The sequence below is a fragment of the Danio aesculapii genome, chromosome 24 (assembly GCF_903798145.1).
Source record: "Danio aesculapii chromosome 24, fDanAes4.1, whole genome shotgun sequence".
NCBI lineage: Eukaryota > Metazoa > Chordata > Actinopteri > Cypriniformes > Danionidae > Danio > Danio aesculapii.
This window is the reverse complement of record NC_079458.1, coordinates 26279444-26303547: the sequence shown is the minus strand read 5'-3', so window position 1 is coordinate 26303547 and position 24104 is coordinate 26279444. Positions and strand designations below refer to the sequence as shown.

The 24104-nt window shown below is 35.2% G+C and overlaps 1 protein-coding gene across 12 annotated transcripts in view; it reads right to left on the bottom strand.

Moving 5' to 3' along the window:
* si:ch211-285f17.1 (sickle tail protein homolog) overlaps positions 1–24104 on the bottom strand; it is a 301601-nt gene that overhangs the window by 61459 nt on the left and 216038 nt on the right. For all 12 annotated transcript variants that reach the window (XM_056450184.1, XM_056450187.1, XM_056450189.1 and 9 more), the window contains 2 exons: positions 15479–15677; positions 8482–8575 (listed from right to left, as the gene is read on the bottom strand). In XM_056450184.1, coding sequence (XP_056306159.1) covers positions 8482–8575; positions 15479–15677 — 293 coding nt within the window. The remainder of the gene's footprint in view (positions 1–8481; positions 8576–15478; positions 15678–24104) is intronic.

The following is a 24104-nucleotide window of genomic DNA, read 5'->3' as shown; positions in this document are numbered from 1 at the left end:
ATAATTACTGTTTTTCCATTACTGTAATGGTTGATTTTAGGTTTGGGGTATGGGTAGACATTAACACAATCCTATTTAATAGGTAATTTAATAAATAATATGAATAACACTCAGTATAATTACTGTTTTTCCATTACTGTAATGGTTGATTTTAGGTTTGGGGTATGGGTAGACATTAACAAAATGCTATTTAATAGGTAATTTAATAAATAATATGAATAATACTCAGTATAATTACTGTTTTTCCATTACTGTAATGGTTGAGTTTAGGGTTGGGGTATGGGTAGACGTTAATAAAATACAATTTAATAGGTAATTTAATAAATAATATGAATAATACTCAGTATAATTACTGTTTTTCCATTACTGTAATGGTTGAGTTTAGGGTTGGGGTATGGGTAGACGTTAATAAAATACAATTTAATAGGTAATTTAATAAATAATATGAATAATACTCAGTATAATTACTGTTTTTCCATTACTGAAATGGTTGAGTTTAGGGTTGGGGTATGGGTAGACGTTAATAAAATACAATTTAATAGGTAATTTAATAAATAATATGAATAATACTCAGTATAATTACTGGTTTTCCATTACTGTAATGGTTGGGTTTAGGTTTGGGGTATGGGTAGACGTTAATAAAATACTATTTATTAGGTAATTTAATAAATAATATGAATAATACTCAGTATAATTACTGGTTTTCCATTACTGTAATGGTTGGGTTTAGGTTTGGGGTATGGGTAGACGTTAATTAAATACTATTTAATAGGTAATTTAATAAACAATACTCAGTATAATTATGGTTTTTCCATTACTGTAATGGTTGGTTTTCAAATAGTATGTAATAGGTAATGTAATAAACAATATGAATAATACTTAGTATAATTACTGTTTTTACATTACTGTAATGGTTGGGTTTCAGGTTTGCGGTATGGGTAGATGTTAATAAAATACTATTTAATAGGTAATTTAATAAACAATATGAATAATAATCAGTATAATTACTGTTTTTACATTACTGTAATGGTTGGGTTTAGGGCTGGGACATTAATAAAATACAATTAATGAGTAATTTGATAATTTTATCCCTTCTAGCAACAACCTTAGCTTTTGAGGGCAAGTGTCTTGCAGAGTTTAGCTCCAAGCCTAAATCAAACACACCTGAGCAAGCTAATCAAGCTCTTACAGGGTATATCTGAAACTTCCAGGCATGTGTGTTGTGTCAAGTTGGATCTAAACTTTCCAGGACATTGCACTCAAGAACCAAGTTTGGTGACCCCTGGTATCATTTGAATGGAACATTATCACACTTTAGAATTAATTCTCAGTAACTTGTGGCATTTTTAAATAATTTCGTTCAGGACTGGATTCACAAAGAAGACACAACCATAAATATATGGTGAAGAGAAAGCAAACAATATTTCACAAACAATATTTCCTACAAGCAGAGAAACATGCTAATATATAGAAGGTGCTACTACTAAACACCCTCATATTTAGAGACTAGTGTTGCACGGATGGCGGTTGTATCTGCGGGTGCTGCAGAAATTCTGCCGGTCAGGTAATAAAAAGCTACATTATGATTAATTCCGGGTGGGATAAATTATTAAATGAGCTTAATGATTTTTGCTTTGCACTTTTTTAAACATATTCTGTAAACTACGAATGTGTTTTAATACATTTTTCATCAGGCAAACGGGCCCTAATTTGCATGCTAATAAAAAAAATATGTGCGCGATGGAGGTCCATTTGTTAAAACAGAAATGGAGGCAAAACAGATCTGAGAGAAACTTAAAAAAAGAATATTAAAAACAAAACAAAAGGAAGGAAAGAAATGTGCTGAGTGGGAGTGTTTTAACAAAGTGGTTAATGAGGATAAATCAAGTGCTGGGTATGTAATATGCAACGGCTGTGAAGCGATATGTATATGAAAGCCACAAGACCGGTACCTCAAATATGAAACATCATGTGTGTGCTAAATTGAAAGGCCAGTCAAGTCAATGTCAGACAAGCACTTTAAGGTCTTACATTTGTCAAGACAGCAAGAAAATACCATTGGAAGTTAAGTCTAGTCTTGTGTGGACATGTGCTGCCTTGATATACGCCCATTTGATGTTGTCTCTGGTAAGGGATTCCTCCAAGTGGCCCGAAGACTAATAAACATCGGTGCCTAATATGGTGCAGTTGATGCTGATGCTATCATACCCCATTGCCAAACAGTTTGTAACAGGCTGCCGCTGGTAAGGAAAAACTGCATATGAGTGATGCGCAGATTAGCTCACATGCTTTTAATAATAATTGATCCACATTGACCTATCATCATGCTTAAAACAAAGAATATGAATTATTAAAGTGACGATCGGGTGCAGGTCGGATGCGGATATATCAGATTATATATATATATATATATATATATATATATATATATATATATATATCAGATATATCAATTATATGTGCAGGCGGGTTTTGGGATAATTAGTGACTTTAGGTGACTTTTCAACATAAAGCCATGAAATTCTGACAAAGTCTATTAACAGTTAATCACTGTACTGTATATATTAAGAAAACACTGTTAAGCAGATTACCTATTTTTACTGTAGCATTTTCACAGGTTTTTTCTCTTTGAAATCATGGACATTTTAACAGTGTGGCACAACAGTACGATACCAAAAGGGTGGACTAATACTCATTGCTAAATGCTGTTATTTTATAGTGAACGATAACTTAAACGTTAGACTAGACAGAAATGATAACACAGGAAGCCCTTTTTAAAATGCATATCCGAAACACAACACCATAATAATGCAATTACGATGCCCAGCGATGAATCATGGTCCATTCAAGCTCAAATAAATCTTCTTGTGACAAACAGCCACATGCCAAAAAAGCAACAACAATGATCTGCACTTTTTAAGGGGCCGTTCACATCTAAACATGTGTGGAAAGCATGAGGGCTTTTTGCCAGTGGAAGAAACAGAATAAAAAGCGGGTTGGAATGCGGAGTATAAAAGCATCTCTAATCCATTGTTTGTTATAATTTTATAGACTCATGTAACTAAATATGTCTATTAGACTATTAACCTTGTCAAACATGCGGACGGTAGTCTTTTAAAAGGGTCCCATATAAGTGGTTCACTATTTTGATACTTCTGACCAGTGTTGGGGAAAATGACTTCGGAATGTAATGCATTACAATATTGAGTTATTCTCCTCCTAGTTGTATTACTTAGTTACTTTTCATGGTAAGTAATGCGTTACGTTACTTTTGAGTTACTTTTGCGTTACTTTTTTTTTACCAGGCTGAAGCTTGACCTCTTTCAGAACTTGCAAAAACGCATCGAATACTAATAATGTGGGATAATATTATCTACTGAAAACTTCCTGAGCCCGGAGATATATGCCGTATATACAGATTAATGAAGGTATAAAGCAACGTGTTTGCTACTTTTGTGATTTTTGTCTTATTATTGAAGTACAAACCATTTTCAAGTGCAATTCCTTTTCTTCCATGTGTTCAAAATAATGAACGTATTTCATCTCAATTTTAATTAAGCAATTTACTTTTTAAAACTTTTTGAAAACTTTTTAAAGTAATCAGTTACTTTACTTGTTATTAAGAAAAGTAATATTATTATGAAATTTGCAACAGTGAAATAAACAGTACAACACAACAGTGTTACAATACAACACTGTTTCTGACAGTGGAAACGGAAATAAATGCAATCTGCACTGTACTGAACCATTTCGCTCAGTGGAAACAAGCCATTAGACATGGACATTTGACAAACTATGTGCCTTATATGCATGCTCTTAAAAGTGACACAGAGTGTTTTGAACCTTTTGACAAAATATAGTGAGCAAAGTCCTTCACTTCCAGTTACTTTTTACAACGTCCCTTAAGGGCTCCTATATGGCAGCGTTTAAAGCTCTAATCAAATGCATATTAGCTGAGCGAGTTGGTCAAAGCCAGACCGGGGATTACCACAGACAAAAGTCTGGGGCTACCTTGTTAAATTTGGGGAAACACACAGAGAAAAATGAAAGCCTTGCGATCTAATTTCCGTTACATCACCACCAAACAAACAGGCCCGGCATGGCTAGAGATTAGAGGGGATTATGGGAGGAAAAGGAACGAGGAAAAAGCCCTTGCTCTCTATTCAGCGCTTCCACCAATTCCGCTTCAATCCTGATCAAATCCCCCTGAAATTAGGCCCGGGGGACAAAGAGGGACATGAAAGGATTGGAATGGGGTGACCGTGGTGGGGGTGACTCTAACTGTGAAGAGCACAGAGACCCCTGGAGATGGACGAACAGAAGAGGAGAGGCCGGGAAGGGACCTGTTATTTAAATAATGCCCTCAGTTAATTTTTTATTCAGAGTATGCCAAAAAAAAAAAGAAAAGTGGCAACATGTGGGTATTGCTGAAGGATTTGCAAAATCAACTAGTTACTGGGATTTTTAAACAAGGGGAAAAGCACTCAACGATGATGGTTTAGGGTCACTGTTGCCTCACAGCAAGAAAGTCGCAGGTTCGAGTCTCAGCTGGGCTAGCTGGCGTTTCTATGTGGAGTTTGCATGTTCTCCCTGTGTTGGCGTGGGTTTCCTCTGGGTGCTCCAGTTTCCCCCACAGTCTAAAGACATGTGCTATAGTATTATTTAATAGTAATTGCCAGTGTAATCTAGTTATTTGCCTTAATAATAATTATTATTAATAATATAATTAAGGTGTTTATGTGAAGTGCTTTCATGTAAGAGTTTCCTGTAATTTTGGGTGACTTTAACTGCAGTTTGGCAGTTTTATTTTAACTCATGAACATTTCATTCATGCCCCCATGACATACTGGGGTATTAGACTCAAATAAAGAGTAAGGACTGGTGAGAGTGTTATGGAATTTAATACACGAAACATGAAAAGTCCTAGATGATGGTAATAGTTTGATCGCTGTGTTTACTTCAACAATGCCACTAATATATGCATACTCCACATCTTAATTCCATATCTGTTTAGTTCAGTTATGACTTTAGTCAGATTAAGGTAATCAAAAAAAAAAAAAATCGCTGTTTAGAGCTTTTTTAGGCCTAAAGTTCAAAATTCATGTTTAACTGAATAAACAGTTAGTAAACACAAGTACATCTTATTGAACATCATTTATTTTCATCACCAGTTATCATAGTAGAACAGTTTCTTAAGCAGTTTGTGATGCATTTTGGAAACAGGAGATGAGGCCCTGGTCTAATGCGCCACATGGCTTGAGAAACCTGTCCTCAAAGACTTACTTATTATTTGGGTAGCAAACATATTCTGAATGCCTTCGGCAGAATTAAAATGAGCCATTTTAACTTAAATTAATCTAGAATAATTCCAAGATTACAGTGAGATTATTTAGATTAAAAAAACTAATCTATGCCCACCTTTATTAAAAACTCACTTATTAATCTTTAAAATTGTAATAAGTTAACAGTATTAAAGTAATAGTTTAACCAAAAATGAAACTTCTGTCATCTTGTTTGTCTCAACTTGTTTGAGTTTCTTTTTTCTGCTGAAGAGTAGATAGTTTGATCAACGTTACAAACATCTGCAAACTTTATACGCTTCCAAAAGAAACTCATAAAGTTTTGGAACCACTTGAGGGTGAGGAAATGGTGACTGAGCTTTATTATTTAATATTTTAGTCAAACTATTGCTTTGAATTCTTAGAAAATATAAAAATGAAATAAAAAAAGTTTTACAATATAGTTCGAAAATATATACAATACTGTAAACACATACGTATACAGCAAGATAAATAATGCTGTAAATGTAAGTACAGTATTTTTTGCAGTAATTGATCTTAGAAAATCTAAAAATGAAATTGAAATGTTACAACATATACAATATAGTTAGAAAATATATACAGTAAACACATATACAGCAAGATAAAAAATGCTGTAAATGTAAGTACAGTATTTTTTGCTGTGATTGATCTTAGAAAATCTAAAAATGAAATTGAAAACTTACAATATATACAATATAGTTAGAAAATATACACAATACTGTAAACACATATGTATACAGCAAGATAACTGATGCTGTAAATGTAAGTACAGTATTTTTTGCTGTAATTGATCTTAGAAAATCTAAAAATGAAATTGAAAAGTTACAATATATACAATATAGTTAGAAAATATATACAGTAAACACATTTACAGCAAGATAACTGATGCTGTATTTTACAGTATTTTTTGCTGTAATTGATATACAGTGTGTCAACTGAAGCATTAAAAATAAACACAATGTTATTTGTTTTTATTAAGCTTTGTCTAGGATTATTCCAATGTTATATATGCACAAATAAAAACACAAAATCACTCACATAAATGTGGATCAGCACATTAGAATCAGGTTATTTCGATTAATTAAGATTATGTGATACTGAACACTGGAATAATGGCTTCCAAAAATTCAGTTTTGCCATCACTGAACACTCAAAAATTTATTTCAGTTGAAACAACACAATTCATAAATTTGCTAGACAACTTATTTGTTTTATGTTTAATCCACTTAAATGTTTAAAAAGTGATTGAGTTAACTGAATTGATTTGTGTTGGGACAACATGAAGGTATTTTGTGGAACCCAGCATTTTTTACAGTGAAAACGTTTTAAATTATTTTTAACAACAAACCAGTAATTTGAAATGTACCATACTTTTGACCTATCAAGCATCAGAGACTAGTCCTGCACAATATATTGTTTGAACATCGATATCGCAGTTTGTGTATCCGAAATAGTCACATTGCAGGATTAGATTATTCGTTAAATATTAAAACATAAAGGTACTTTTAAATATTATTCTTTTAAATTATACTGTTTATACAATGATGACCATGTTATTTTATGTTTGATTTCAGTTCTTGAATACTGTTTGATTCTCCCGCAAACCATAAAGCACTGTTTATTTCACTTTTATCTCTGCTCTGTTGTATCTATTTATGCTTGTAATTTATTATAATTTATGGAAACGCACTGCATAGCAAACGATTTGATCATGCCAACTTATTTAAATGAATGAAATCTTTCCAATTAGAGATATTCAATTCATCTGGTGAAATTATGTTTGTATTTCAATATATATAGCAGAAAAACTAAAAATCACAATGTAAGATTTTTTTTTATCGCGCAGCCCTATCGATGACCATAAGCTAAGATAATTTTTAAAAATGTTACTAGTAATCAAAAACCCTTTGTAAAGATAGACTAGTTTTCCACACAAGTCAGTTGTTGGATGACTTGTCAAGCATCCAGTCCCCATACTTAACAAAAAATTAATTCATCAAGAGCTCCCAAACTCCAGAAATGATCTAATATGTTTGTTTATACTACACTTCCTGCGTAATATATACATGTTCTGACTTGTAAGACAACATTTCCAATTATATAGATCGCAGTCACATCACAATAACTATGTTTCCATCCACCTATCCATTATGCACTTAAAAAAGGATTAATGGGAACGCCATGATGCACATGAATTTTGAAAGTGCACATAAAAAACGCACATGCATAACTGAGTAGGATATTTTATTCGATAAGAAAAGATGTGCATTATCTATGATGGAAACACTTTTACCGAACAATTTTCAGTATGCACATTAAAAAAAGTCATGTGATTTTGTTATAAGAGATCATGTGATGAGAAAAATGTGTGTGAATGGATAAACCAGCAGGCTGAGCACACTTTAAAGCATCTGAAATGTTGTTTTGGTCATTCTAAAATGCCTTACTCTTAGTGTATTAGTGTTATTATATTATAAATGACCTCCATCTTTGTCAAGAGCGTTTGTGCTTTGCGTCTGACGCCTTCAAACACCACCACGCGTTCACTGCATGTCGACATCGTCTTCTGAGGCACAAGTTATATATTTAATAAAGAAATGATTGATTCAGCTTCTCCTACCGCAGCAAACTACTGTTGATATTTGGCACTAGTTAATCAGGAAGTGATGATTTTGTCCTCTTTGACTCATTGATGGAAACGCTGCTTTATTCGCACATCTTTTATGTGATATTTCAGTTTTGCGCATAAATTTAATTCACATTTTTCGATGGAAACATGTGCTACTGACAATCATTTGTGAACAATAATCACAAAGACATTCAATCTACACTTATCCATGCATTAGAAATAAATCTAAGCAAAATGACCACACTTTTAATGATTGTTGTAAATTACACAGTATTTAACTGTAATGTGAACTATATTATACTCAAGGACAGTTAAATAGTATGTTACTGTATTTTAAAAGTGCTTTGTGAAAATTATTGTATATTTTATAGTAAACATACAATTCTGTAAATACATACAACCAGATAAATGGTGATGTAAATATAAATACAGTATTTTTGCTGTAACTGATTTACAGTAAGTTACTGGCGAGCTGCTGCCAGTAAGTTACTGTAGATTCTACATAAACAGTGCACTTAGTTTGACACTCACCCTTGAGTCTCCATTGCTTGGCCGGGGTCCGTGACTGAAGGCATGTGCTGGGTCTTTATGATACACTTTCAGGCAGGAGTGATCTGTAATGCTCCTACGGGGAGAGAAATCCACATCAGTTACATATGCAGACCAAATGTCACCATCCGAGCGGGGTCGCACACGATGCCCTGAAGATCGTCCCCTGAGCCCTGCCACGACAGGATGAACGATGGCCGATGGGATGTCAACACGTGAAAGCGGAGAGTGGCAACGACCCTGGTCAAAGGAATCCCGTGAAAAAAGCGATTCACTGAGAGACACAGGCGATTCAGAGCGAGAAACTGGAGATGGAGTCGAGTACATACGATCCTTAATGACAAAATCCATGTCGAATGAAATGTCCGTTAATATCCAGTCGATAATTCCTTGTTGGTCCAAGAATGATTTACTAATAGAGCCAAGCTAAACCTGTCTGCTGAGTAACCAACTTTGTCTATTCACGTTTTTTGGTTTATTTAAGTCTACCTGGACCTCTCATAATGTGTTTGTATGAGAAAGCTGCTTGTGTAAAGTGACGTGAGCATTTTCTCATGAAGTTTGATATGTGGTCATGTGGTTGTAATACAGATTTACAGCCTTGATAAAAAAGGGGTTGTTTCAAAGTACATGTTACATCACTTTGGAAATGTAAGGCAGGCTGCTCCTCTGTCTACAGGACAATGTGTGAATGAGTCACTATTTATTGTCCCCTGAGATCTGAAGAAACAGTTGATGATTAAATTTGACTGTGATTGGCGAGTGCTTTAAAGACCCCTTGGAATTGTTTGAAGATCAAATGATTCACTTCATTGACAAATCTTCTTGCTGATGTGGGAAGCTTGGGTGTGGATGACTAAATCCCTAGTCATATCCTGCAATCTATAAAACATATGATTGGACAAAAATCTGCATAGTGCATGATGAGTCAGCAATATTTTTGAGCCGTTTCACTTGAAAAGGCACATGGTCATTTTTAAAGCGTAAACAAGAATTCAAATGATTGTTTTGTTGTGTTTTCTTCTAATTTGTAGCTAGCAAGGATGCAATAAATGTACATAAAGCCTTCATATTTTATAAAACTCACTATTCATTAAAATTACAGATCTATTTCTACAAAATTTTGATATAAAAAAAATAAAAGTTTAATAAAACAAATATGTTTGAGCACCAAATTTACATGTTATCTGTAGGATCATGTGACTCTGAAGACTGAGTGCTGCTGAGGCCTGTTCAAGCTGGTGCGCAATACTGCTACAGTTTCCGGGTTGAATGATGTGTTTCCTAGAAACAATGAACAATGCTTTTCAACAGGTTTTGACATACATTTTCTCTTGTTTAGTGGGTGTGTCAAAAATCTGTGCCGTATTAAAGAGACAGCTTGCTCAATCGGTACAAGTAAAGGGCGGTGACTGTAACACTGAGTGAATTTTGCAGTATTAATTATTTATTTATACCGATTTTATCAAGATCCAAAAAAAAAGATGCGTTTAATGTACCATATCCATAATAAAAACCAAGAGTTAAGTTCAGAATTTCCTCTTTAAAAAATAATTATGCTCTAAAAATAATGAGAAATTGATTATAAAATTGTAATTCTGTTTTTTTTATATATAATTTTATCTAGTAAAGCATCCTTAGAATTTCGGGACTGTGCCATAAGGTCACATTTGAAGATTTCAGATGCAAGTGCCGTCTGAAATTTCCATCGAAAATGAACATTTTTCTCAATAATGTTGAGATATTTCACTTTAAAAAACAGGAAAAGGGGTTATTCTTTGCCATAAAAGTGATATTACTGAACATACACACAGGAGCCTAATAAAAATGCTCATTTTAGAGAAAAAATTTCAGACGGCATTTATAGGTTTTTGCATCTAAACTCTTCGTTTCTTTCTTAAAATCAGTAAAACGCAGTGAAGTTGTTTGGTGTCACAGAATGAACCCTGACTTTACAAATAAATGTAGGTATGGCATTTTTCTAAGCAGGTAGTAAAATATGTATGAGTTATGAATAAAAACAAAGAGTTTTAAACCGTAAAAAGTTAAACAATTATTAAATAAAAAATATATAAATACATACACATGCTAAATACAAGCATACATGCATAAACATAAATAAATACATAAAATAAAAAAGACACAGCCTACACAATGTTTATCGGTAAAGGTGTGTTTTGTGGGTGTCAACTAATGCACAAAAAGTGACACTTTTTGGCACACCTCTATGATCATCTAATTAAGATGATGCAGAAGTGTTTTTTTTTTCCCCTACACCCTTCATCCCTTTATTCTGAGGGGCCGATCACACCGAACGTGCTTTTTGCATTGAGAGATGCCTTTTTGCATTGAGAGATGATTTACTAACGGGCATGGGCATTTTTGTGCACTACTTATGCACCCTGCGTGCCTCGTTTTTAACCGCCTGCTGCGCTTTGTGTTTTTGCCATTGCGCACTGTGCGCTTGCAGCTTAAAAAAGTCAAGTCTGAGCAGAAAAAGCGCGTTAAATCAGTCATGTCTTTTTCATTCTCCAATCAAATGAAAGCAGAGGCGGGGTTTTTGTTGAGGTGACAGCAGTAGCTGTGTCTCATTTGAGAGGCTGCATCCTCAGAAGGGTGCAGACTTCAAAGGTGAGTCCTTCAAAGTGCACAAAGGCTGAACCGAGTATTTTAAAATGAGACGATCTACCCTACAGAGGTCGGATCTCGTCACGAGGCACCAGGCCGTTAATTAGCAGTGATAAAATTTGTAATTACTTTTTTCAAAAACTTATTTTAAGTGGTCTGATGGCAAAACAAGGTTTATAAAAGCTGGAAATATAATTCCTTAGATTCATACGTGTACACATAAAAATGCGAACTGTCTATAAAATCACTCTTTAGTGAGACATGTCATACTCTTTTTGCTTTTTAACATGTGTATAGATCTCCAAGTAAAACAAAACCTAATTCATACATTTAATCTGGAGTTTTCTTTTAAAAATGTCCTGCCTAGGAAATGAAGGACAGCCTTCATTGCGATGACGCAGCACACTTCGAAGGATGCAGCCTCTGAAATGAGACATTAGTGTTCAAGACGACTTCAGAGACCTTTGAAGATAGAGGAAAGACTAGTGCTTGCTGTTTTGAGTTATGCGGAGCTGTATGACTTCACAAATCTTGAATATCACAATATTATTAAATATCAAATTTATACCAATATCAACAGCAAGACTCACGCACAATGGCCAGCTGATTCAGTCATTGCATAGCGACATAAAAAAAGCGGAGCACACTTCTTTTTTTTGTCAACAAAAAGGCATTGCGGTGCGCGTAAAGCACGGTCCTCCAGGAACATGGTTGAGAATCACTGTATTAGATGTCTATTAGAGGTCTATTAAAATCTAAATTCAGTGGGTTTTGTAACCCCTACTTTAAACAGTAGTTTTATCCTTTGAAAGTTATTTTTTCAGCTTTCAGATGTCTATAAACTGTAGTTAAATTTCCAACAGATATGGACTGCAGTTTTCATTTCATTTATGACTCTATAATATGATTCTCAATTGAGAAAGCATTACAGTTTACTCAGAATTCTGTAAACAGGTAGAGAGATATAGTGGGTAAGAAAAATCAATGACTGCATTAGTACTTGGAGACTGGCTAAGGATGGAGGAAAAGAAGAAATGCAAGTGAGAAGGAGAGTGAAATCTGTGGGAGTGATTCTTTGAAGTGTGACATGTTAACATAAGGCGGGTAATGTATGATAGACATTTGGGTTTGTTGGTTTAAAGTCAGAAAATATCAATTCAATCGTCAGCTGCCTGACCTTGAAGTCAGAGACTGTAATTCTCTTCGAATGAAATCTAGTTATAATGTTCTGTTTGTTTGTATGCGATCGTGGGAAGCTTGTTTACAGGTTAGATCGTATCAAAGAAATATAACTGAAGATTTTCACAGCCATAGTTCCATATTACAGTAAAAATCCATCCCGATAATGAAAACGTCTGTCATCATTTATTCACTCTCATGCTGTTCAAATCAACATGAATATCATAGTTTCAACCATAAATCAGCAAACACTGATTCCTCACATGACGTTTTAACTTCAGAAAACAGATTACTATATAGATCTTGAGTGGGTTAGACTATTTTTATGACAGAATATATTCCTTTGTGTTTTTTTCAGAGCTTCAGCATCATAGGTCAGCTTAATTCATTTGCAAGCTACATTTGTATATTCATGCTTATTTCTATAGCACTTTTACAATGTAGATTGTGTCAAAGCAGCTTAACATAGAAGTTCTAGTAAATTGAAACTGTGTCCAGTTTTCAGAGTTGAAGTTCAGTTTATTTCAGTTCAGTGTTGTTTAAATGTATAAGCCAATTTACAGTCTATTGTTAAAAAAGTCAGAGACTATACAGTAGTTTTAATTAAACGGATGGTTCACACAAAAAATGAAAATGTACTCACTATTAAATCACTCTCAAGTGATTTAAAACATTTGATTAACATTTTATCATTTTATGATTGTCTTTTTTTGAGTGTTAATCACAAAACACCAATAGTAAGACCAAAAGGACTATGGTAGGACTTATAAAAATACCACGGAAGCCAATGGCTGCCAGTTTCCAACATTCTTCAAAAAATGTTCTCTTGTCTTTAACAGTAAAAAGAAACTCAAGAAGGTTTGGTACAAGTGCATAGTGAATAATGATTTTTTTGGAAGCTGAACACTCTCCATAATCTTGGACCAGGCCGTATCCTGAGTAGGCATGGGACAATAACCGTTTTCAAGGTATACCGCGGTTTGGAAAAGTCAAGTTTTTAATACTGCCAACATTTTCTGTAATACTGTTCCTAATGTGTAACATTTTTTATAATTTTTTTTTAACATTAGCATCTCCAGCAGAAAAGATATCCAAAAATGCCATTTTAAATTGTAAAGAAATCTGTGTATTTGAAACTAGTGAAGATAGCAGAAGTCAATGATTAATTTGAATTCTTTAGCCTGACATGTTTACAGCTCCAAAATATTTTAAAAGTTTCTCAAATTAGAATATATTGTGTTGACAGTGGGAAAAACTTTGTTTCTTACCAAGACATTTAAAAAGAATATATTTTAAAGCCGTAATCACAATACCGTGATACAGTGAAAGCGTGATATTTTTATCCAAGGTTATCACACCATCAGAATCTTATACCGGCCCATGCCTAATCCTGAGCAGATGCTGTGGTGATCATGGAGCAGTGGAGAGCATAGGACTGATTGCTGAAAGACCCAGCGACAGACGAGTCTCTGCATTGATCCCATGGGCCAACTTGAATACCTACCGGTGACCTACTCACACCTGCAGCTTCTCCATGATGTACATCTAGCATTCTCCAGTGCATAGACTACAGCTCTGTCACGGTTGTAGGTGACAGTGTGCACACTTCTGGTACTGTCTATGTTGTTGTCATGTGCTTATGTTTTGCCTACTCTACATGCGTTTGTTGTGGTGTGTCAGTGTTATCGTGGTCACGAGCTGTTCTGATCAGCTGCCCAGCTGCGGCTAATTACCACGGCTATATCTGAGCAGTCAGCTCGTTAGTGTTGTTCATATGAAGCTACGGTCACACCGGGCTTTGTGTGTGCGAAATTCTGTCGTGCGGCGCTGCGAAAAGGGGCGGGATTAAACAAGCTTATTAGACATTTTAAAAAGCGAGCGATTGCTCCATGTTTTACATTTTTGCCCAGAGAGGTCGTGTTTTCATCCTAGATTGGTCTCACGCAGTCAAATGATGCGATTTCACAGGTCAGAGTTCACCAAGCTTGAACTTTGCACAGCAGCAACCTGCGAAACTTAACGCATGACCCCGTGTTTCCGGTCTGACGCATTCGCGTGCGTATGAATGGAAGTCTATGGGAAGAAAAGTCAAGTGTGACCGCAGCTTTACTCTGTATCTTGTTGGGAATCTCAATAATCTGTCTCTGGATTTCTGGACTGTTTGCCTGTTCCTATTTACTATGACCCTTTATGTGAAGCTGCTTTGACACAATCTACATTGTATAAGCGCTATACAAATAAAGGTGAATTGAATTGTTCAAACTGTTTTTGGACTATTTTGCTCAATTATTTTTGACCACCAGTCAATAAATAAATACACTTGCATCTTGGATTCATCTCAGTATTATTATTATTATTATTATTATTATTATTATTATTATTATTATTATTATTATTATTATTATTATTATTATTATTATTATTAACGTGAGTGTGACAAGCTCTGCACAAATGTTCGGCCAGAGGTGAAATGGTCATGCCCAACTGAGCCTGGTTTCTCTCAAGGTTTTTCCCCTAATTCACTTTTGAATGTATGTATAGTGTGTCCACAATTGTATTGGAGTGATAGAAACACAAGAAGCCTCTTTTTTTCAATTTTCTGATGTTAAAATAGGACACATATACTAGTGATTTACAGGTCCACTGCTACGCGACTGGGAACTGGGATTAAAATATTTTTTCCTACTCTCTGTGATTTTTATCCGTTTTATAAGTTTAAAACAGAGCATGTTTGTAATAAAGCTACGTAATTCTTAACCACTATAATCTGATGATAATCTGTTCTCCAGATTCTGGAGGGTATAATAAATTATAAAATGGGTATTTTGAGCTGAAACTTTACAGACACATTCTGCACCTTACTTTACATCTTGTAAAAGGGGTAAAACAGGTGCCCTTTAAATAGTAATTGAATTAATTTTATTGACTGAAACTTAAATAGGATTTGAAGTGAGTAAATTCCTGTAAAAACAAATACATGTGATATTCAAATGCTAAAATGTTCTCAAGGAAAAAAGCACTAGAAAAGGAAATAGGGGTTGATTTGGACCTCGAAGAAAGTCACTTCCTCTCTTGAATGATGTCACGGAATTTAAGGAAGCAGGCCATGGGGAAAGAGGAAGGAAGATTGTAAGCTGTTCAAACTAGCTAATGCACACACACATACACTCACCTGACATCGGTGAGTTCATAATAAACGTTTCTGGTCTCATCTTTGACATAGATGGCGGTGCTGGGCGACTCCAGCATCTTCATGTTGAGCTGATGAGGGAAGGCACTAACGAACAGGGCTCTGATTGTATCGACACTCGTTATCTCATTAGGCATGCGGATCTGCTTTGTGTCGTCTCCATACTGCAGATACAGCACTCCTGAAAAACAGGAACAGTAAGAAAAAAAGATGAGAGAATTTCAAGACTGCGTAATTTTTTGAATTGTAAATGTATTTATTATTATTATTATTATTATTATTAGATAATAATAATAATAATAAAAGTATTAATAATAATAATAATAATAATAATAATAATAATAATAATAATAAACAATGTCTTACAATTAATTTATCTTATTTTTTTCTAAAGTGTCATGTACATGTACATCTATTCTTGTTTTTTGTATTATATAATTGTTTATTCTTATTTATATAAGAATAAAGAAATGTAAGAATAAATATACGCAATGATAAAATTAACAGTTGGTTGTGGCAAAACTTTCTTCAGCTAAACAAAGTGAAAACTAAAGTCATTGCATTTGGAAACAGAGATGAGGTTCTCAGGGTGAAAGTGTACCTTGGCTCTAAGGGTCAAACAACAAAAAATAAGGAGAAGAATCTTGTTTTTATTCAGGGGTCATATACGAGCTTCAGTAGTCATGTCAAAGCAGTAACTAAATCAGCAAACTGTCATCTCAAAAACATTGCAAGAATTAGATGCTTTGTTTTCAGAGAGGACTTAGAGAAACTTGTTCATGCTTTTATCACCAGTAGGGTGGATTACTGTAATGGACTCCTCACTGGCCTCCCCAAAAAGACAGTCAGACAGCTATTCCAGAATGCTGCTGCCAGGATTCTGACTAGAACCAGGAAATCAGCGCACATCACACCTGTCCTCAGGTCTTTACACTGGTTCCCAGTTACATTCAGAATAGATTTTAAAGTATTATTACATGTCTATAAGTCACTAAATGGTTGAGGACCTCAATACATTACAGATATGTTCACTGAATACAAACCTAACAGATCACTCAGATCTTTAGGATCATATAAACTAGAAATTCCATGAGTTCAGTCAAAGCAGGGTGAATCGGCCTTCAGCTACTACACTCCCCGCTGCTGGAATCAACTTCCAGAAATGATCAGATGTGCTCCAACATTTGGCACATTCAAATCAAGACTGAAAACAAATCTGCTTAGCTGTGCCTTTACTGAATGAGCACTGTGCTACGTCCAACAGATCACACTATTATGCCTTTCTTTTCTTTTTCATTCTTCTAAAACATGTTTAACACATTTTAATCTGTTTTTACTTATTATTTGTTTTTATTTTCTTATACTTGTCTCTTTTATTCCTGTTTATGTAAAGCACATTGAAATGCCTCAGTGTATGAAATGTGCTATATAAATAAACTTGCCTTGCCTTGCCTTCTATATGTAATAAATAATGCTTTGGCAATAATGTGCAAGTCTTTAAAATTATAAATAGGACATTTAAAAAATATATATATACATATAATATATATAATATTCATTAATTTTCTTGTTGGCTTAGTCCCTTTATTAATCTTGGGTCGCCACAGCGGAATGAACCGCCAACTTATCCAGCATTTGTTTTACACAGTGGATGCCCTTCCAGCCGCAACCCATCTCTGGGAAACATCCACACACACTCATTCACACTCATACACTACAGCCAATTTAGCCTACCCAATTCACCTGTACTGCATGTCTTTGGACTGTGGGGGAAACCGGAGCACCTGGAGAAAACCCACGCAAACGCAGGGAGAACATGCAAACTCCACACAGAGAGGCCAACTGACCCAGCCGAGGCTCGAACCAGGACCTTCTTGCTGTGAGGCGACAGCACTACCTACTGCGCCACTGCGTTGCCCCTATATATAATAAATATTACAAATTTCTCAATACTTAGGAAGCTTTTATCCTTCATACAGCGAATCTGGGGCATTTTATTAGTCACTTATCTTTTTGTTCATTGCATTTAATGAGGGATCCACCCAGTTGTATGTGTGGTTGCTGTGAGGTGACAGTGCTAACCACTGAGCCACCATGTCGCCCCTGAACTAAAGTAATTTCTTCAAATTTTTTTGCACAAGATGCTAATGGTCTAATACAATTTAATGACTTATGCAAAGCTAAGCTAAAAGTGTCCCCACGAGACCCAGAGATGATAACTCAATTGTTTAACTATAGGAGACTTGTAAAATAAGCTAGTTTTCTAAAAAGGTGGAGTGTTTCTTGAAGGTAAACAGGTGGCAGTAAGATGGGTATTCAGAAAAATGCAAGTAACTTGTTTTCCTTTCTTTTATCCTTGTGATTAACATAAAAAGCACTCGAGATGATAAAAACTGACTTCCCCAAACTCCCACATGACTAATTAAATCAGCTACTGAATGAATGAGAATGTGAGCATATGCTGTATTTGTAAACAGGCCGTGTTGACATATTGAAAAGCAGACTGCAAACCTCCAGTGGTTAATCTGTGTTTAGAGACTGCCAGTCAAAACAGGAACTCTCGCTTTATGTGTTTAACTTTCACTACTTCAAGTGTAACATTTGATCCATGCAATTGTACATGTAGCCACACCCGACCTGCAAGTTTATAAAAATGATGCATGGAGGATGGGAGAGGGGAAATGCTGAGGGCATCCACTACTGACTCCATTTTGGCCATGTCTAAAGCTGCAGTCGCGCTGCACTTTTCGCCCCACAGACTTCCATTCATACCCATGCGAATACTGCAGAATGTAAACGCAAGCTTGTGTGCCAAATTTTGCTTGTCACTGTGTTTCAAAGTTCAAGCTTGGTCAACTCTAACCTGCATCACATGATCGTTTGAGACCAATTAAAAATATAGAGCAATCGCTCGCTTTCTCGATGTGTAATCAGTTTTTTTTTTCCCGCCCCTTTCAGAATTTCCCATGCTAAAACTTTAGTGTGATCATTCATGGCTTAAATCTGCCACTGGACATTAGTGTCGATGTGTCACTCACTTTGCAAAGAACAAAATACACAGTTTTACCATATACAAAATACACAACAATCATATCTTGACTCCAACAATTAAATCCAGATGTTAAACAATCTCCTTCAATTCATTTGCATATTTCATTCACTGTTAAAAAAAGGTTAAACAAATGTTTACATTTAATTAAGTACATTTCTGCTTGCATAACACTTAATAACAGGTTTAGTGCACTTCACTAGTTATGGAATGACAGCTGGTTTGGGTTTGGAGCTGTCTCTAAAACTCTACCCTACAATTTTAGTCTAATGACTAACATTAATAACTAATTACTGACCATCAAACAATCTACGGCATATAATTCAGAAAAGCACCATGGGCTAAATGCCGAGCCACATCTTAATGACTGCTTTCTTCACAATCATGTAAAAGCAATCCTCAAGAGAACTGGAAAACCCTCAAAGGAAAAAGCTGCTAATTGTTTGAATTTCTAAACTATCCACATGAGACATTTCAGTCATCTCCATTCATAATCTTTACAGAGGTAAACAATGAATAGTTCTGATTACATTCAATCATAAAACATATATAAAATGTCTTAGAATCAGTTAACACACTTTTTACTGTCCACAGTCTCTCTCTGACTGGTCTTCTGGATTGTTGCGTATGGTTCCCTTATTCATCAAGCCCTTCTCATATGATCATTACGCAACTGGTAGATGGCAAGTATGTATCCTGGCAAAATCATGCCCAGTGAGTGTGAATGGCCATGTATCATGTGTTTTAGTCATTATAGTAAAAACGCAAGTTTGGACAACATGCATTTTCATTGTACAATGTCATTTTAAAGCCAACTATTGTTTAGGCTTTAAAAAAAAGTTTGAGCTAGGCTTTAGATTCAAAATGAGTGAATAAAGATCATCCTATAGATTTTGGATTAACGTTGAATTCGGTCTTGATTTTGCTAATTGAATCAAAGTTGATACAGCAATGTTGTTTCACTATCTTAAATTTCAGTGAAGACTAATAATATATAATACCAAAGTTAAATACATGAATATCACAGTAAACACATTTTCTACTTTATTTATTAGTTGATTGATTTGTTATTAATTTATTTATTAAATACACACCACACTTTGTCATCCTTTTATTTATTCAAAATATAAAGCAATGATGTTTAGAGCATGCAATCCTTTGTTTTCTGGTTAAACTATCCCTTTGGTATTATTTTCTATCCCAATTTTCATTAACATTTATTTTAAATTTTAGTTTGAGGTTTAGTCATCTTGTTGAGCTTTGATCGTTCATTCATTCATTATTTAATTTATTCATTCATTCTCCAATTTTGTTTTTCGTTCATTATTTTTGTTATGTTGTTTTTTCAACACATTTCTAAACATAATAGTTTTAATAACCCACTTCTAATAACTGATTTATTTTATCTTTGCCATGATGGCAGTAAATAATATTTTACCAGATATTTTTCAGGACATTTCTATACAGCTTAAAGTGACATTTAAAGGCTTAACTAGGTTAATTAGGTTAACTAGGCAGATTAGGGTAATTAGGCAAGCTATTGTATATCGATGGTTTGTTATGTAGTCTATTAAAAAAATAAAGCTTAAAGGGCCTAATAATTTTGACCTTAAAATAGATTTTAAAAAATTTAAAAATGCTTTTAATCTAGTCGAAATAAAACAAATAAGACTTTTTCCAGAAGAAAAAATTTTTTATCAGACATACTGTGAAAATTTCCTTGCTCTGTTAAACATCATTTGGGAAATATTTAAAAAAGAAAAAAAAATCTAAGGGGGGGGGCTAATAATTCTGACTTCAACTGTGTTTATATTTATAATAGTGGTGGGTCTTTAACTCGAGACTTTTATCGCGCGATAAAAAAAATATCGCCGTTAATCTATTCTCAAAGTTGGGTTGGGAGCTGGGTCTATTCTGCTCGACTTTTACCTTGATATTTTAGCGCGAATGTATGCCTGAACGATGAGCTGTCTGACAAAAATGTGCCCTTCTGAATCAAATCAGTAGGATGCCTGACTTTAACTGCAGTTTGGCAGTTTCACTTTAACTCATGAACATTTCATTCATGCCCCATGACAAACTGGGGTATTAGACGCAAATGAGGAGTAAGGAGTGTTATGGAATTTAATAACGCACGCCAAATGAAAAGAAAAAAAACTTCCACATGAATGCCTAAAATGTCTTTGGAAGAATTCAAATGAGCCAAATTAATCTAGATTAATCTAGGTTAATTAGAAGATTAATCTAGATTTTTAAAAAATTATCTATGCCCACCTATAATAAACATATATACAATTAAGCCTTATTTCAATTACTGTGATTTTTATTTTTAGCTGATATAAGAATTTTTTAAGGGGTGGTCCAGCATGTATTTTTAAGGCTTGGTTGTGTTTATAAGAAGCAGTGATGTAAGTGTAACAAGTAATGTAAGTGCATGCTTCATTTGTAAAAAAATCATGTTATTTTTCATATATCTTACTGATTATTAACAGCTACTCAGCTAACATGAAAACGACTGTCATGTTTCCTAGTTCCTCCGAAAGGCCCTCCTTCAAGAGGCTCTGATTGGTCAGCTAACATAATGTACTGTGATTCGCGGATGGGCTCCACGTCACCAGGAAAAGCGTCACGCCTTCACAATCACGTGCTTTTGCGCTGTGTAAACACTTTCAGTCAGAGTAGCTGTTAGCCATATCAGTTTGAGCCTGAATCAGACAGAAAATGACAGAGGACACAGCTGAACTTCACGCCTGCTCTCTAAAACAAAATCTGACAAGTGTCTTTCACATATATTCGAGTAATAAGCATATGTAAGTGATACGAAACGTTCACATATCTTTTGCGAGTTCGTTATTTGAGATGTAGAATGCAGGGCAAGCGGCCGCATAGAGAGACACTGCAGTGCTGCTGAAGATTGTGGGTGTTTACAGCGGTTTTATGGATAAATATGAATTTGTAGCAAAATTGTTAACAGTGCCAAACAACATTTCCCGTTTTACATCCTTGCTTCAACATAGCGTTAATGCGAGAAACTATGCATGTAGTAGAGCAATTTTAACAAATGAAAATACTTACAGGTTGTGGCTTACACTTCACAGCTTTGTCAATTATGGTTGGAGCTGCTGCTTCAGGAGTTTTTAGCTAAATCCAGCACTGAACTGGGAAAGATTCTGCAAGCTCTTCTTTGTCAAATGCTAGCTATATCTTTTTTAATAATGCTCTGGAACATAATTAAAATTAAATTGTAAGCATTTTTCTCTTTGTGATGTGTCCTTTGGAAGCCCAAATACAGAAACAGAACAAGCTCTGTGGAAATGGCAGTGTTTGGATGGCATTTTAGCTTTCTCTGCTATAATATTACAGCGCCTCTGGCCACGCCCCTTCACTGTGCGTGGTGTATTCACATGGTGAATGCGTGTAACCTGAAGCTTTTGTGATCTCACTTACCCAGATGTATTTTTGTAGTCACCAAATTCATTCACTGTAGGCATTGCTAAGCTAACTCTGTAAAAGCCGATGTCTCCCTTTGCAATGAACTTTGAGCGTATTACATTCAGAGATGTTGTTTTTGTTCCCACAGCTACATTACACATCGACTAAAGTTTAAAATATGATATCATAGTGGACCACTCCTTAGAAATCTTAAATAAATCACATTACAAAGTTTTACATAAACATGAAAATAAAAAAATTACAAAAATGTTTATTTTAAATATTTTAATGAATGATGTCCCATGAGGCAATGTGAATTGTATAGACATAAATATAAAACAAATGCTGCAAAATCTCACAAATCTGTGCACTCTGTTCTTCAAAAGAAGGTCTTCCATAAGTCTAAACCAACACCTTTCAACAACAACAACAACAACAACAACAACAACAACAACAACAACAACTAAAATGAACTAAGACTGAGAATCTAGAGAAATGGTGACTTACAGTGAGTCGGCTGATGCTGAATCTTTCTAATATTTGTGTTTTCTCACCTTTGTTTACCTTCTCACAAAACAGTATCGAGTTTTTCCACACAGGTCTGTCTACATGTACATCTCCGAGAATCGTTTGAGCTAACACACTTTTTCTCCTCGTAACTGTCTTTCCAGATGGTCCTTGTTTAAACCGACCAATCAAGTTAAGCAGACAAAAAAGTTTCCCATTTCAGGGCCTGTGTGAGTTTGTGTGTGTGCGCACGTATGACCGTCATTCTATCTGGATGTGGGGTGTATACAGAATGTGCTGGTGAATGTCTGTATGTAGGCTGGCAAAAGAGTCCTATTTCTGTGCATTTCTTTGTGTGTGTCTCTGTGTGTTGTAAAATACGTCTGGGAGTTGTTAAGTACAGGCTATGGGATTTCAGCGGTGGAGTCTCGTATATTTCCATTACATGAAGCGATAATGACAGAGCCGAATTTGCTGTTATGACATTGAACTTAAATAAAAGTGACAGACAGACAAACTAAAGTAAACACACACTTCCAGGGGCTTTAACTCCGCAACTAAATCATTTAGCAGCAGACAGGAAATAAGGCAACAGAGCGAAATCTCTCATTCATCCCACTGAATTCCACTGAAAGCTCAGCAGATTTCCATAGAAATCAAACACCATCATTCACAAAATTTGATTCGACATGCCTCTCAAACTTTGCTTGTCCTTATTATGAATGAAGTCTGAATTGAATGTGAAACGTATATGCTTTATTGGAGTGGTGCTTGCCTCTCCAATTGCCAAAATTATAAATCCTGCCCAATGCGATTCCAAATGTGTTACGATTCATTCCAAAAGTAGAATTACTCTGAGGGATTGTTACTGAGTTTTTATATAAAGCATTTATATAAAATATACAATTGTATGGCCATTAAATAATAATAAATATGTCTTTAAAATATATAAATAATATTCATTCGGGGCGACGTAGTGCCGCAGTAGGTCATGCTGTCGCCTCACAGAAAGAAGGTTGCTGGTTCGAGCCTCGGCTGGGTCAGTTGGCGTTTCTCTGTGGAGTTTGCATGTTCTCCCTGTAATCGCGTGGGTTTCCTCCGTGTGCTCCAGTTTCCCCCACAGTCCAAAGACATGCGGTACAGGTGAATTGGGTAGGCAAAATTGTCCGTAGTGTATGAGTGTGAATGAGAGTATTTGGATGTTTCCCAGAGATGGGTTGCAGCTGGAAGGGCATCCGATGCGTAAAAACATGTGCTGGATAAGTTGGCAGTTCATTCCTCTGTGGCGACCTTGGATTAGTAAAGGGACTAAGGTCAAAAGAAAATGAATGAATGAATGAACATTCATTCGTTAGTTTCTTTTAGCTTAGTCTCTATTTCAGAGGTTGCAACAAAAGAATGAAACACCCGAAATATTACAGCATATGTTTTATGCAGGGCAGCACGGTGGCACAGTGGGTAGCCTCACAGCAAGAAGGTCACTGGTTCGAGCTCCAGCTGGGTCAGTTGGCATTTCTGTGTGGAGTTTGCATGTTCTCCCATGTTCTCGTGGGTTTCCTCTGGGTGCTCTGGTTTCCCCCACATGTCCAAAAACATGTGGTATAGTTGAATTGGGTAAGC